The sequence below is a fragment of the Typopeltis vanoorti genome, chromosome 21, assembly GCF_054136105.1.
Source record: "Typopeltis vanoorti isolate ZY-2024b chromosome 21, IOZ_Tvanoo_1.0, whole genome shotgun sequence".
Lineage (NCBI taxonomy): Eukaryota > Metazoa > Arthropoda > Arachnida > Uropygi > Thelyphonidae > Typopeltis > Typopeltis vanoorti.
The window spans coordinates 79,053,766-79,068,413 of record NC_143569.1 but is presented as its reverse complement, the minus strand read 5'-3'; the positions used below and the strand labels follow the sequence as shown (position 1 = coordinate 79,068,413).

At 36.1% G+C, this 14,648-nt stretch overlaps 1 protein-coding gene across 3 annotated transcripts in view; it reads left to right on the top strand.

Annotated features, from left to right (window-relative positions):
• The window catches only part of LOC150095019 (protein deacetylase HDAC6-like), a 694,680-nt gene that overhangs the window by 43,293 nt on the left and 636,739 nt on the right, over positions 1 to 14,648 (top strand). For all 3 annotated transcript variants that reach the window (XM_090411706.1, XM_090411707.1, XM_090411705.1), the window contains exon 3: positions 10,307 to 10,344. In XM_090411706.1, the coding sequence (XP_090267832.1) occupies positions 10,307 to 10,344 (38 nt within the window). The remainder of the gene's footprint in view (positions 1 to 10,306; positions 10,345 to 14,648) is intronic.

Sequence of the window (14,648 nt, the reverse complement as noted above, 5' to 3'; positions counted from 1 at the left end):
AATTACTTAGGAAATTATTATTTTTCTGGATTGAACCAAAGAAATGCTGAAATAACTCATTTTACTTAATTATTTATATATAAGTTCCAACCTCCTACAACTATAATCAATCATATAATCCATGAATGTTCTGGAAGAAAATGGGACTAGTGAAACATAATATTCTGCATTTCTTTCTTTGAAGTCAATCAAGAGAATCCTGCCAATCCCAAAAGATTGTTGCCATGATCTGCGTGTTGGACTGAGTGACCTTGGCTTTTCTCGACAATGCTTCACTTGGTTTGCGCCACTCCATGGATTCCTTTTTATTATTATTATTATTACGGGCGACTCCAAGAAGTCCTTAGACTCATCGAGGGAGGCCCTAAACATCATGTCCATCACAACTATTCGACATTCACACAGTATCTATCATACTTTGCCTCGAACTCATTCACTGTCATAGCACCCACAACAGACTCTGGCAACTTATTCCACTCATTCACCACTCTAAAAGTAAAAAATCCAGCTCTAACACCCTTACTAACCACACTCTTGTCCAGCTTCCATGGATGTCCCCTAGTCCTCCCACCACCAGTACCATTCTCAAAAATATCTTCTGAATTAATCTTATAGAAACCCTTCAGCAATTTGAATGTCTCAATTATATCTCCCCTTTTCAGCCTATCAACCAATTTCTGCAACCCACAAATCTTCAACCTGTTTTCATAAGGTTCATTCCATAGACCTGCTATCATCTTGGTCACTCTCCTCTGGATCCTCTCCATCTCCTCCCCATCAAGAAGAAACCTAGGTGACCATATCTGGGCACAGTAATCAAGATGGGGTCTTATCAAGGCTCGATGTAGAGGAACAATAACTTGCTTATCTTTGCTCGTCAAAGTATTCTTCAGCATCCAAGTGATTTGATGAGCTGATTTAGCCACTTTTGCGATGTGCCCCCTAAACTTCAACTCCCTATCCACCAACACTCCCAAGTCCCTGGCCTCATCAATCTCCTGGAGTACAGTTCCACCAATGTGATATACTGCTGCTAATCTTTTCACCCCAAAATGCATAACCTTACATTTTGCCACATTAAATTGACATCCATTCTCCTTAGCCCATACCTCCAGTCTATCCAAATCATTCTGCAAAATTTTGACATCTGCATTCACTATTGCCCTACCCAACTTATCATCATCAGTGAACAAATGAACCATTCCTCTCAGATCCTTCCCTATATCGTTAATGAACAAATTAAACAGCAGTGGTCCAAGAACAGAACCCTGCGGCACACCATTGTCACAGGCTGTCTTTTGGACTCTGCTCCTGAGTAAACTACTCTCTGGTATCTCTCCATCAACCACCCTCCTATCCATCTCACCAATCCTATATCCATTCCCATATGTTGCAGTTTACAGATTAGACTTCCATGTGGTATCCTGTCAAAGGTCTTAGCCAAGTCCAGCAGTATCACTGCAAACCCATTACCCTTATCCAGTTCAGCCATTACTGTGTTATAAAACCTGAGTAAGTTACTGAGGCATGATCCACCCTTCACAAAACCATGCTGTCCCCCATACAGTATCTCATTTTCATTAATCCATTCCTGTATTTTACCCTTGACTACTTTCTCCAAGACCTTGACAACGACTTCTGATATGCTGATTAGTCGGTAATTTGCAACAGTAGTCTTGGAGCCTCCTTTATGCAGTGGAACTATTTTCCCCTCTTTCCACCCCTTCAGGACTAAACCAGACCCGAGACTCAGATTAAACAATAAGGTCACGGGCACTGACAATTCTTTAGCTGCTTCATGTAAGACTCGTGCTGATATACCATCCAATCCCACAGATGTATTCACATTAAGGTTTTGTAATAGACTACTCACTTCCACTTCATTCACCACAATTCCCGTATAAGCTATGATTGATTCATTCCTGCAATGTCACCACCTGGATGATATACTCTTGCAAAGTGCTCACTCAGTAATTCCACTATATCGACTGATTCAGTGACCTCCCTACCATCAGCGTTCCTTAAAATCATTCTGCCATGTACAGTTTTTCTTTTACTAGCAGCATATTGAAAGAACTGTTTGGGATTCTCTTTAGCTTGCATGGCTAATTTCCTTTCATGATCCGTTTTCGCCTTTCTCACCACACTCGTTACCTTTCTGGCTTGTGCTTTATACCGTTCATGTGCCTGTAGGTCGCCTTTCTCCTTAAATTCCTTCCACAGTTGTTTCTTTTTTTGCAACTCAAGTTTAATGGTGTTATTCATCCATTTAACCCCTGCTTGATTTACTCAAATACTCCTTGACCACTTCCCATGCCCTATCAACATCCAGCCCTTGCAGTTTTACATGCCATGGCACTGAACCAATCAATCTCCTAAGCTTGTCATACTTGCCAGCACGGTAATTCCACATGTACCCTGTCTTAACCGAAAATTTCACACATATAGCCACCTCCCAGGTCAAGATCCTATGATCACTCTCACCAATAGGTGGCAACATGGTAATATTCATTACAGTCAGATTCTCAGATGCTATTACTAGGTTAAGCACCCTCGAACCCCTAGTATTTTCCATTACATGCTGTCTTAGATAGTTATCTATCAGAAACTGAATAAAATCCAGTTCCTTCCTCACATGTGTTCTCTCCTCCTTCCAATCAATGTTACTATAGTTGAAATCCCCCATAATAATTACCCTCCTTCCACTCATTTCATCAATTTGTCTATGCATACTATCTCCACCATCTATTCCATCACATGGTCTATAGCAGCACCCAACTGTAAATTTGTTCCATTAGTCTCAATCTCACACCAAATAGCCTTAAATGAGCTCCTTTCACTATCCTGCAATACAACTTCTGTTCTTCTTGGTTGCAGTTCTAACCTAACCTAACCTAAGCTATCATCAATAACACTCCTTCCCCCCCATTTTATTCTCTCTGTCCCTCCTGAACACACTATACCCTACACATTCTATCTCACTAACTATATCATCTTTTGTCAGCCATGTTTCACTAATGCCAATAACCTGTGGCCAGGAAGAGCCAACCAAGGCCAAAAATTCTTCCTTCTTGTTCCTAATACTCCTGGCATTAGCATACATGAAATGCAGAGGTCCATTTGTCCCACCCCTATCTTGATGCGTTATACTAACTATTCCATTCTGATTTCTTGTCCTTCGTACAGGCTCGGGCACATTATAAACATTCTTACACTCAACTGCCTCATCTGCATATCCATTTCCTCCCCTCCTTAATAATTCTAGTTTCCCTGATTTTGCACATCCACTCTCACTTCACTCAGCAACACTTTTTCCAGTCTTCAAAAGAAGATCATAATAAAGTACTATGGTTTCATCCCTGGTGACAATGGATTTTAGCACTTCTCTCTGATTTCCTTGACAAAACTCTAATTAAAGAGAAGTTGGAGCACCCACCTTGCATTGACTTTCGTCATGTGAAGCTTTTCTTGAATGATGCAAAAGACAGTTGTTATAGAAAGCCTCAACCTTGCTAAGATTTCTTTGAGTTTGAACCATCTGTCATTGAGCAGTTCTTCCTCAACAAGAGAGACATTTTCCTTAGTCATCACTTTCATAGGTCTGCCATCATGAGGATTATCTTCGTTGATCTCTCTTCCTAGACGAAACTGTTTAGCCCATTTCTTCACAATGGAATATGAAGGAGAAGCTTCCTCATAAACACCATCCAATTGCTGTTTGATAGTACTTGGAGAAAGCCCTTCTTTGGTGAAAAACATTATCATAGCACGGTACTCAATTTTTAACATTACAGCACTTAGCATGTCACATGTTAGTCAAATGAGTGCCTCCAACTGAATAGTGTAGGTAAAAAGTTGAAACTGGTACACTAGGCTCCGCATAGATGGTGCTATCTATCATTCACAGCATTTTAAAATTGGCAAGAATTTTATATGTTAGGCCGAAAACTTTTGGAACCTATCTCGCATGCACGCATGCATGCGCGCGCGCGTGTGCACACACACACATACACACACAATCATCATCAATAGCTTTCTTCAGTCTGCTACTGGACAAATGTCTTCTTGCTGCTGCTGCTGCTTATATCATATTTTAATATAATTTTAATACCATTTAATGTATTTTCATATATACATAGTATACAGGCTTGAACCTGTTAGTAGCAACAAATCAGAAGTTTCCTGGTCAGCTGGTACGTATTCTCAATGCCACATGCTCTGGCAGGTCGTACATGGAGAACAAGACCAAGTGGTGGAAAATGGGAGGCACTGTTGAGGACATGTTATGGCATGTATGAGTGTCATGTTCAAGAGACTTATCTCTTCTCATTGCATGACCTCATTATTTCCTTTCATTCAGCAATAAACCAAAAATGAAACAGTGATATTATAATCAAAATAAATCCCACTCAAAAACGAATTCATTCAAACAAATCAAACCATACACAATATTCCAAACATAACAGAATCTATATAAAAAAAATAAAAAAAAACCACCGTTCACATCCACTTTAAAACATTTGTGACATAAATTTAAACATAAATGATATTCATCACCACTTACAGACATTTAGATCAGACGTTATCTTGACAGAAACCCAAATTGCAGCTACCACAGTCCATCTTCAATGTTCAAATTACAATCATCACAAGGGTGGCACCTGTGCCTTTGTGGGATCTAATATTGCCTGCTACAGAATGCCAAATTTAGAGTTTACTGCTTCTGACCTCCTCCTCTGTCTGATTAAATTAGACAAGGTTTCCTTGCCTCATTTAGAGCATTCATTTGCTGCATTTACTTCCCAAATTCCCCAAACCACTCTGATCTCCTCATTTTCTTCTCTGTGAATTTCGACTATCTACAATCTATATATCCAAATAATGAAGTCATCTTTGGAGACCTTCGTGTTCACAACTCCAACAGGCTCCCCTTTTCAAACCCTATCCATCAAGCTGGACATTATACAGAAATTTTTGCTATAAGCAGTGATCTAATACAAATTTTACATCTACATGAATTTCTGATAACCCTCTCCACTTTCCCAATAGCCTTGATCTTTTTTTTAACCAGTTCTTCTTCCAGATACACCATAGAGGTCACCTCTCCTCTCGGCAGCTCAGATCACAGTCTTTTGCTAGCTTCCTCTTTCACAGAACACTTCCCTCTCTTTCTCTCCCCTCTCTGAACATACCAAACATTATAGCCTATGGCACTAGAACCAAGTGAGATGCTCTCTGAAGTACTATTCTTCATTTCTGTGATCTGTTGCTTCTGCTCATAATTAGGTTTAATGGAATGATTACACCACAGAGAAATAATTAAGCACAAGTTTAATAGACTCTATATTTTGTCTCTGTCACAGAGACATCATCAGGGATACAGTCTTAAAATTGTAAAAGCATTCACAGAACAATAAGGGGAAAAAGTTAGACTGGAAGCCTGAGATCCTGTGAGAAGTGCCCTCTATGGGTGCTGTTGGCTAGCCATAACTGATGGGTGGGAGGCCTGAGAATTAAAGTTTTCCATATCTATAAAACAATTGTATTAATTTAGATTAGGTTTGGTTTTTTAAATCTGCTACTGATTCTAAAAAAAAGTCTTTCAAGTTTGTTTTGTTGCAGTGAACCGTAGTATTTATTTATTTATTTTTTCATTTCATTCTGTGCAAGGTATCATGTAGCATGGGCCACTAGATCTGACTGCCATGATCAATTTAAATCACCAGCAGATTTAAAAACCAGCCTAGTCTAAATTTCAATATTACTTCTCTAAAGTGATTGCTGCCTGCATATCATTTCCATTTAAAGAAACAATTTTTAAATTTATTAGATTCATTCCAGAGTTCTTATTTGTCTATTCTTGCATATAAATTTTCCAAATGGTCTGTGCATGTTTTCTTCAGATTTTGTGATTCATTCCGCTTGTTGGAGGGAAGAGGGAAGGTTGCAAATACAACTGTGAGGATAATTGCAGTGCTGAAACAAACCTTAACATGTAAAGATAAGGAAGTCATTTTGTCTCTTTACAAGGCCTCAATAAGATCTCACTAGGACTAGTGTATGCAGGTTTGGTTTTCTGGTTTCCATGGTAATTCTGGTAAGTGGAGAGAGTGCAAAAGATGACATTGGGATTGTGGAATAATACAGATTATGAAGGCAGATTGAGAATTTTTGTGGACTGCAGAGAATGATTCCTTTCATTCTTGATTGAAAACTTTCTCCAGTAACATTTGATCTACTTAACCACTGAATAAAATTTTAATTCACTCTCCTCTGAAGCTGTTCATCATCATCATCAAATTCCTGATATATACCCTCAAGGGAGGGGGGGGGTACAGGATATGATAGTACTACATGAAAAATTGTTTTAGGACTTGTTCCAGTAGCTGACTATTTGCTGTTTGCCTGGTTCCCTGGTGAAAACAACAGGTTGTGTGTGTGTGTGGGGGGGGGGGGCTTGTTTAACTGGGCAATGCCCCAGCCATCATGAAATTTTGTCATGTTGTACCATCATTTTTTATTTTGGTTTAAGCCAATAAGAATGCAATTTGGTCGGCAAAATCCCAAATTGCCAGCCCATTCTCGTTCGTTCAGTATCCAGGTAGATACCTAACAGGGTGCACCATGAGAGAGTGAAGATTGGACATTAGGCCAGAAGCCTGATCGGTTCTCTGCATTCCTTTAAAGGTTATGTGGAGGTCTCCTCTCAATTATATAGCTTTGACCCTTAAGCATCCCCTGTTCATTATTGATTACTTTTTTTTATTATTCCCAAATTTTAGTGTGTTAATGATTTTATACTATAAACTTTTGTATATTTGACTAATACGAAAGAATTGGAGAAATATCTCACCACATGAATTTATGTTGAGACAGAGTAAGTACAATATTACTGCTTACAGATATCCAGAAGGTTTCCCCCAATATTATTAATATTTTTCCAAACACATTTCTCTAGTTTTTGTGATTCATTTCCTTTTTTTGTAGTTGGAGTCTCCATCAGAATCATTTTTATTTATTTATTTTTTTTCTATCTTAATTGCACTTTTGAACTGTCAGTGCCAAGACTGATTATGAACTATTGGCCTGTCAGTATCTCTGGATTGGTAATGAAGATTTTAGAAAAGTTTGTGTGTGGACAGAGAATCTATATTTTGCAATGAACGGTTTGGATTTACTAAGGATCATGTTTGAGCAACTTACTAACATTCTATGATAATGTTATTGTTGTAACTCAACAGTAACATTATTATAGATTGTTAGTTAGACAAGGGAATGGATACACCATGATACTTTTAGATTTTGTTTTACCTTTTGTTTAGCCAGTATGTAAGATTGTTGAATAAATTGGAGAATGTGGGATTGAATTATAAAATATTGGTGTGGATAAGAGGTTAGCTGACTGACAGATATTAAAAAATTGGTATATATTGGATCCGAGTCTGCAAAATTTAAGGTAACCATTGGTGTACCAGAAGTATCAGTCATTGTCCATTGTTATTCAGCCTGTACGTTGATGACATTGAGAAGGATTTGACAAGAGACATACAGCTATTTGTTGATGATGCAAAGATAGCTGGATAATCAGGAATTGGTTGCAGAATGATTTCAATAGGCTGGAATTGTGGGCATATGAGAATAGCTGTCAGTTCAGTGTTAGTAAATGTAAAGTTATGCACTTTGGTGTGATTAGATATCCAATGTCATATTATATTGGTGAGATTATGCTAGAGGAAACTGATCAAAGTTGAAGTCAAGGGCCATAGAGGGAAGGTTGCAAATACAACTCTGAGGATAATTGCATTGCTGAAACAAACCTTAACATGTAAAGATAAGGAAGTCATTTTGTCTCTTTACAAGGCCTCAATAAGATCTCATTAGGACTATTGTATGCAGGTTTGGTTTTCTGGTTTCCATGGTAATTCTGGTAAGTGGAGAGAGAGAGAGAGAGAGCGAGAGAGAGAGAGAGTGTGCAGAGGAGAGTGTTAAAGATGACATTGGGATTGTGGAATCCTAGATGAGTCTTTGACTCCTAGATGAGTCTTTGACTCCATGAGGTCTTGTTTAATAATAATAAAAATACAGATTATGAAGGCAGATTGAGAATTTTTGTGGACTGTAGAGAATGATCACCATCAGGAAGGGGATGAAGCTCAATTTTTCTTTCACCGAGTGGTGCGTGATTGGAATGGATTACCATTGGAGGTGGTTAGTGCAGGTAGTGTGAATGAGTTCAAGAATAGGTATAACAGCTGGTGCAGTTAATATGTGGCCTTCCTTGATGAGTGCTTGGCTCTCTGGAGAATAATAATAATAGGCAGAAAATTGAAACTGTCTCACATTGAAGAAATTACCATCATGTTTAATGTTGAATATTCTAACATCTCCTTCCTTATTCACTGTTTAACAGTTAATAAACAGATGAATAGACCATCATCTGTTTATTATTTAGCAGAATCTCAGCTGTTTTAATAATATGTTTATTAAAATTGTAATTCTTCTTAATAGTAAAAATGTAATTCTGCTTATTCTGACAGCCTGGCTGGCTGAGTGGTTAGCATATCTACTCTCCAGCCAAAAGGCTGTGGGTTCGAATTCTGCCATGGCATGGATGTTTGTGATTGTCTGTGAAAATACTAGTGGTGGTGGTCGGTGGTAGATGGCATAGGTGTAGATGATGAAGGTAGTTGCATTTGGTGGAGACGGAGAGTTCTAGAGTAGGTGCCCTTCCTCGATGAGTCTTTGGACTCCCTGGAGGTGTTATGTAATAATAATAAAATAGCAGAATTACAGAAACATGGAAAGAGGTGGGAACTAATGCCCCACTTCTTTCCATGCTTTATACATTGATAACTTTTGTCTTCATTTATCATGAAGTTCCAGTAACGAAGTTTTCACTTTTTGCTCTGCTTCTCTGACAAAAACAGTATTGTTTGTTTATTTAGTGAATTATGTACATATAGAAAGCAATAAGAGAATAAGCAAGCAGAAGAACTATTAACAGAAAAGGCATCATAGTTTAACAGTTAAATTCTGAATCCATAATAAAGCTTCAGGTGTAAGATCAAAACTCTCCATATAAGTTCCACGATAAGAGAACACAGGTGGGTTACATTGCCACAATCACATTATGGAGAGCAGTCCATTTGTGCAGCATCTGTTTACCTCCTCCTTATAACCCGTTCTGATCTGCTTTAAGTTTAGACCATAGATGTCTGGAGGGGGGGGGGGGGCAAAACTTTTCATTCTGGCAGTTGGATTAGGAATAGTAACATGTAAATTTCTGCCTCTATATTTTCTATGCAGTTATGGTGAAATCTAGACAGTCTGCCAGAAGAAATGCTGCGCAAACATTTGCATAGCATTTCTTCAGGCAGATTGTCTAGATTTCATTCTCTGAATAACTGTGTGGGAGATATCTTCATCTGTGGGCAAGTAACTGTTCTCAATTATTTTATTCCATTGAATAAAATAATTGAGAACAGTTGCATCAGCTTTCAGGCTTTCAGTTACTTCTCCTCATTACAGAGGCTTTCCTCTGTAATGAGGAGAAGCAATATTACTAACTATTGGAAGCCAGTAAATTGGTGTTGATTTTATTGCTCCAGTGATAAATCTTCTGGCTTTGCTGAGATGGACATCAATCAGTGCAGCATGAACACTTAACAGTGTGGAACAGTATTCTGCTGTGAGATACACTAATGTCAAAGCTGTTATCTGTAATGTACTGGCATTTATGCCCTAAAAAGAGCTTGCCAATTTCTGCAAGATATTATTGCGAGTTTTTCAATTGGCTAGCAATCTTTGTCAAGTTGTTTTACCATTGTAATATATATGTAATTTGTGTTACTGTTTGGTCAGAAAGCCTAAATTGTCAGATCATCCTCATTTTCAGCATCCAGGTATCTTTCAATAGTTTACATCATAGGAAGTTTCGGATTGAAAGTTGGATGAGAAACTTTGATCAACTCTTCACATTCTTTATATGCCGTGTGGAGTTCTGGTTATGTAGCTAGATTCCTGACGTGAACCCCCCTCCACACACACACACACACACACACACACACACACACACACACACACACACACACACACACACACACGCGCGCGCGTAGCCAACCTCTGCTTCTATAGTAAGCTCACTGACTTATACTGATGAAAAGTCCTGATCAAACCTGATATAGTATCATTGGTAATCCAAGTCCAACTCACAATACCATGCATTTTACTAAACCTTTCAAAAGTATATATATAGTTTTTTAAAAAATGTTGATCTGATGCTAATAATAATCATTCTGTTTTGTAGACAATAAAAGATACTTCACATGACTTGCAGAAAAAAAGGTATGTGCTTTGCCTGATTATTTTTCCATAATAATTTATTTATTAATAAACTTTCTTTACAGGAAAAACAACAACAAAAACAAACATTTAATGGATCTAATGAAAGATCATATGAATTTTTTCAAAACGTACCAAGATTTGACATATTTGGTATTACTTAGTGCTTATTATTTATGGCGATGCAGAACATTTCATTAGACATTCAGGAAAATTAAGGTGCAGGTTTTTTTGTTGTTGCTGTATTGTCAGTCTTCTGTCGTGAACCAATAGAGCTAAACTTTTTGGAGAGTTTTTACAATGTATGAAAGTGTGGACATGCTTGTATTCAGTTTTGCTTTAAATTTCACAAAATGGCTAATGAAACTGATATGATATGCTGAAATTGTATGAATTGAATTTACTAAAATTCATTCAGTTTTGTTAATTTAAAGTCGATGAAAAGTTCCTCATTCAAATGTGATTTAAACTCTGCTCTGGATAATCATAAATGTTAAGAAAGGTCAAACTGTGGGATAAAGTTTGTTCAAAATGATTGACTATTTTCTTATATGGGATATTTAAATTTCATTTGGAACTCAATTTTAATTGCAAATGTGAACACAATGTATGCTTAAGATTTTTTTTTATGCATTCACTTTTTTATTTCTTTATTTATTTTTAAAAGTGAGATTTTACAAGCTCAGCTTAAAAAAAATATTTTGACATCTTGTGGTTAGGGCATGTATGTAACAAGAAAAATCGTTTAAGGAAATATTACATGACAAGGTATGGATTTCATCAATAGGATTACAAAACAAGGTATAAGTCATCATAGAACCACCTATCATTCTCATGATAAAAAAAAAAATAAATAAAATAAAAGTAATGGAATGTATGTAAGATTTGTAGCTAGATTCCAAGACTGTGTTGTCTTTATTTATTTATTGTGAATGCATTTTGCACAAATATATCCGAGCTTTCAAACATTGGGAAAAGATATGCAGAAAGCCTCATCTTGATAACATATGTTCGCATACAGACGTCAGTTCATTCAGCAATTTTTAACCAAGATTGAAATGCTCATGAGTACAATGTCCTCCATACTCAGAACTGTGTAATAAATTTGTTAACAAATTTATTACACAGACTGCAAATATCTCTGTACCTTATTCAGTGATACAATAAAACTATGTTTTTCTTGTGTCTGCAATATATGGTCATTGTGGAGGGTCAGTTGTTTCTGGTCTTTGGACAGTATACATGTCCAAAGTTATCTTACATGAGTTACTTTTTTTAGTTATCTTACATGAGCTACTTAGATGGTGCCCTTTGGGATTGTCAGTTATTGTTTAATTAGCCTTTTTGCATGTACTGAAGATGCCTATGATACCTCAGGCGAAAATTCTACAAATAAATAATATTTTACATGAGTTAATTCCATTATTATAATTTTAAGTAATAAAGGAGGTTCAAGAAGGGAGTGTAATTCCTATAGAGGAATAACATTCTTGTGTCACTGTGCAAAGATCCATGAAAGGAAAATGGTAAGAATAAGGGATAAAACAGAAATGAAGGTCTGTGAAAAGATCAGTTTGGTTTTAAAAAATAGTTGATTGTTGATTTGAATTATGTACTAAAGGAAATGATGGAAAGACACTAGGAATTAGGAAAAGCCTATTCATGGTACTCTGTGATCTGAAAAAACTTCTGACTAGATTCAACAGGAAAAAGACTGGGAAAATTTGTAAAAGACAGGTGTAGGAAAAGAAGAATTAGTTCTGATCAATAAGATATATGTTACATGTAAGATTATATTTGGTAATTCAGAATAGTTTACACTTAATAATGGACTGCAAAAAAGAAAGCATCTTATTTCAAATGATGTTCACTGTGGTGATGAATAGTGTCCGAGGTATGATTAATGACCAGAGAGGAGAAACAGCTTTTTGCCAGCAACTGATGTGGCAGTTTGTGCACATTCAGAAAGCACCACCAGAGGAAAAAACTGAAAAAAAAAAAAAAAAAAAAAAAAAGAAAATGCAACAGAGTGACAGAGCTATGGGTCAGAGAAAATGTGCAAGTTAATGGTGTTAGAATCAAAGGCCAAGTCTTGAAGAGTAGTGAAAACTTCAAATATTTGGGAAGTGTACTTTCTAGTAATGGAAGTTTAGATCAAGAAAGGTTGAGTAAGAGGATTTTATAGTCAAAGCTTTTTTTAACACGTTCATGTCAGGGCAATCATAGCTTTCTCACTGCAAACCTAATCATCTGGCAAAGCACGGTTTCTTAGATTGTAACTCGTTTTGCATAGTGCGGGGGAGGGGGGAGTTCTTTTCAGAATATATTAAAAAATAATAATTAAAGAGAAAATGATATATTTGATTATTAGTTACTATACTTGATTTACTAAAATACATAAAGAACAGCAAATATAAGAAAGAGAAAGAATAGGCATGAATAAAAAGACTTTCAGTACCGTAAAATGGATTATGATAATTTATATCTGTGATATTATTTGTGTACTTGTTTTATATGTATCTGGGGGTGGAGTGAAGAATATATGCTCCTATAAACTCTAGACTTTCATATTTGCATTTATTTTTTTTTGCATGATGGGCATAATTAAAAAAAAAACAACTTATGAATAGATGGAAGGGGATTTGTTTGCAAAATATAAATCACTAAACAATAAGAAACAGTGACTGTATACATTTCTAGCTCAGTAAATAACTATAGGGAGGGGCTTATCCTATGATCTAATAATGCTGATTAAGTGATTCATGTGGGTGTGGCAGGAATACATGTGGACTGAAGGAGGAGCAAAATCATCTTGTACATTTATTTATTGTGTTTATTATGTGTATTTCTTTCTTTTTTATATATTTCACTTTATTTTTTGATAATTCTTTTATTTACTAATGATCAGTGTTTTTTTTTTTTTTTACATAGTAGTATAATATATGCATAAATAATTTTGTTCTTAATAAGTTAAAAGTTAATAAGTTCTTGGAATTCACTTTTTTCTGCATCAAGTGGTACATGTATTTTCGGAATCAAGTGATAAAAGTAGTTCATCTTCTCTACTGTAGTCCGGAACCAGTACTGCCACATTACCTATCAGATTCTATTAGTTTGAAACTGAAAATTCAGAAACCTTACTTTGTAAAATATCTTCCTTGTCAGATGAAGAATTGCTCTGTATATGCAATACTCTATTGAAATCATCATCTGAATTATTCATTACATCTGTGAAAATTCGAACTTCATCAGATGTTTTTTTTTTCTTCTTCTTTTTGACAGCGGTTCAGGAAACCCATCACTAGAACATGTAGATTTCCCACATATGATACTAGTTTGTTGGCTTTCATCAGATGCATTCTTCTTCTTATAGAATAAGATTTCATTTTCAGTTAGGAATAGATACATTTTTACTTTATCTTTTTAGCTGTTTTAAAAAGTACTATCTCCCACAAAGGAGATAGACATAGGCCATCAGATCTGTTTTAAGTTGGAAGAGTGAAGTAAAGTTTCACATGTTTCTTTATAAAGCCGTTCCATGAGGAACCGACTTTGTGGACTTGTCTTGTTCCAGTGAACTCTATGTCTAGTGTTGATGGCATGCTCTGCAAGTCTAGACTGTTTAGGTTCAAGGTATTGAATATACAATTTGTGTTCTTTTATCTGAATAAATTATATTATAATTATTATAATTTTAAGTAATATGTCTACTCATGGTATTTCCTTACTGAAACATAAACCTCCTTTATATATTGAAACCACAATTCTCTTGCTCAAATCATTAGGTATATCATTCTTCTAGTATCACCAGGTATCTGTCCTATAAAATTTCTTTAGTAAACAATGTCACTTTTCCTTCTTTTGCACCTGTGTGCTAACTTCACTAAAAGCACACCTAATAACCACAGTAATGACTGTTTAATTTGTAAATATTTCATCCCAAGTATCTTGGGACATCATCAGTACAGTAGTTTAAATAACACGTTACTGCATGCATATTGAGATTCCATTATAATCATGCGCCCTAACTGTATGTTATTCCTAGTATTGTTTTAACTACTGTACTGATGATGTCCCAAGATACTTGGGATGAAATATTTACGAATTAAATAGTCATTACTGTGGTTATTACGTGTGTTTTTAGTGATGAATTCACCACAGGTTTTGTTATATAAAAATGTGTGCTAACTTGTAATCCACTAACCTTTAATCTGTTTTAAGTGAGCATTCTACTGACTAGAGACTGGATTGTCATCTTCTGAATCCTCGCCTAACCTTACTCTTTCCCACGAAACTTAACCATCCAA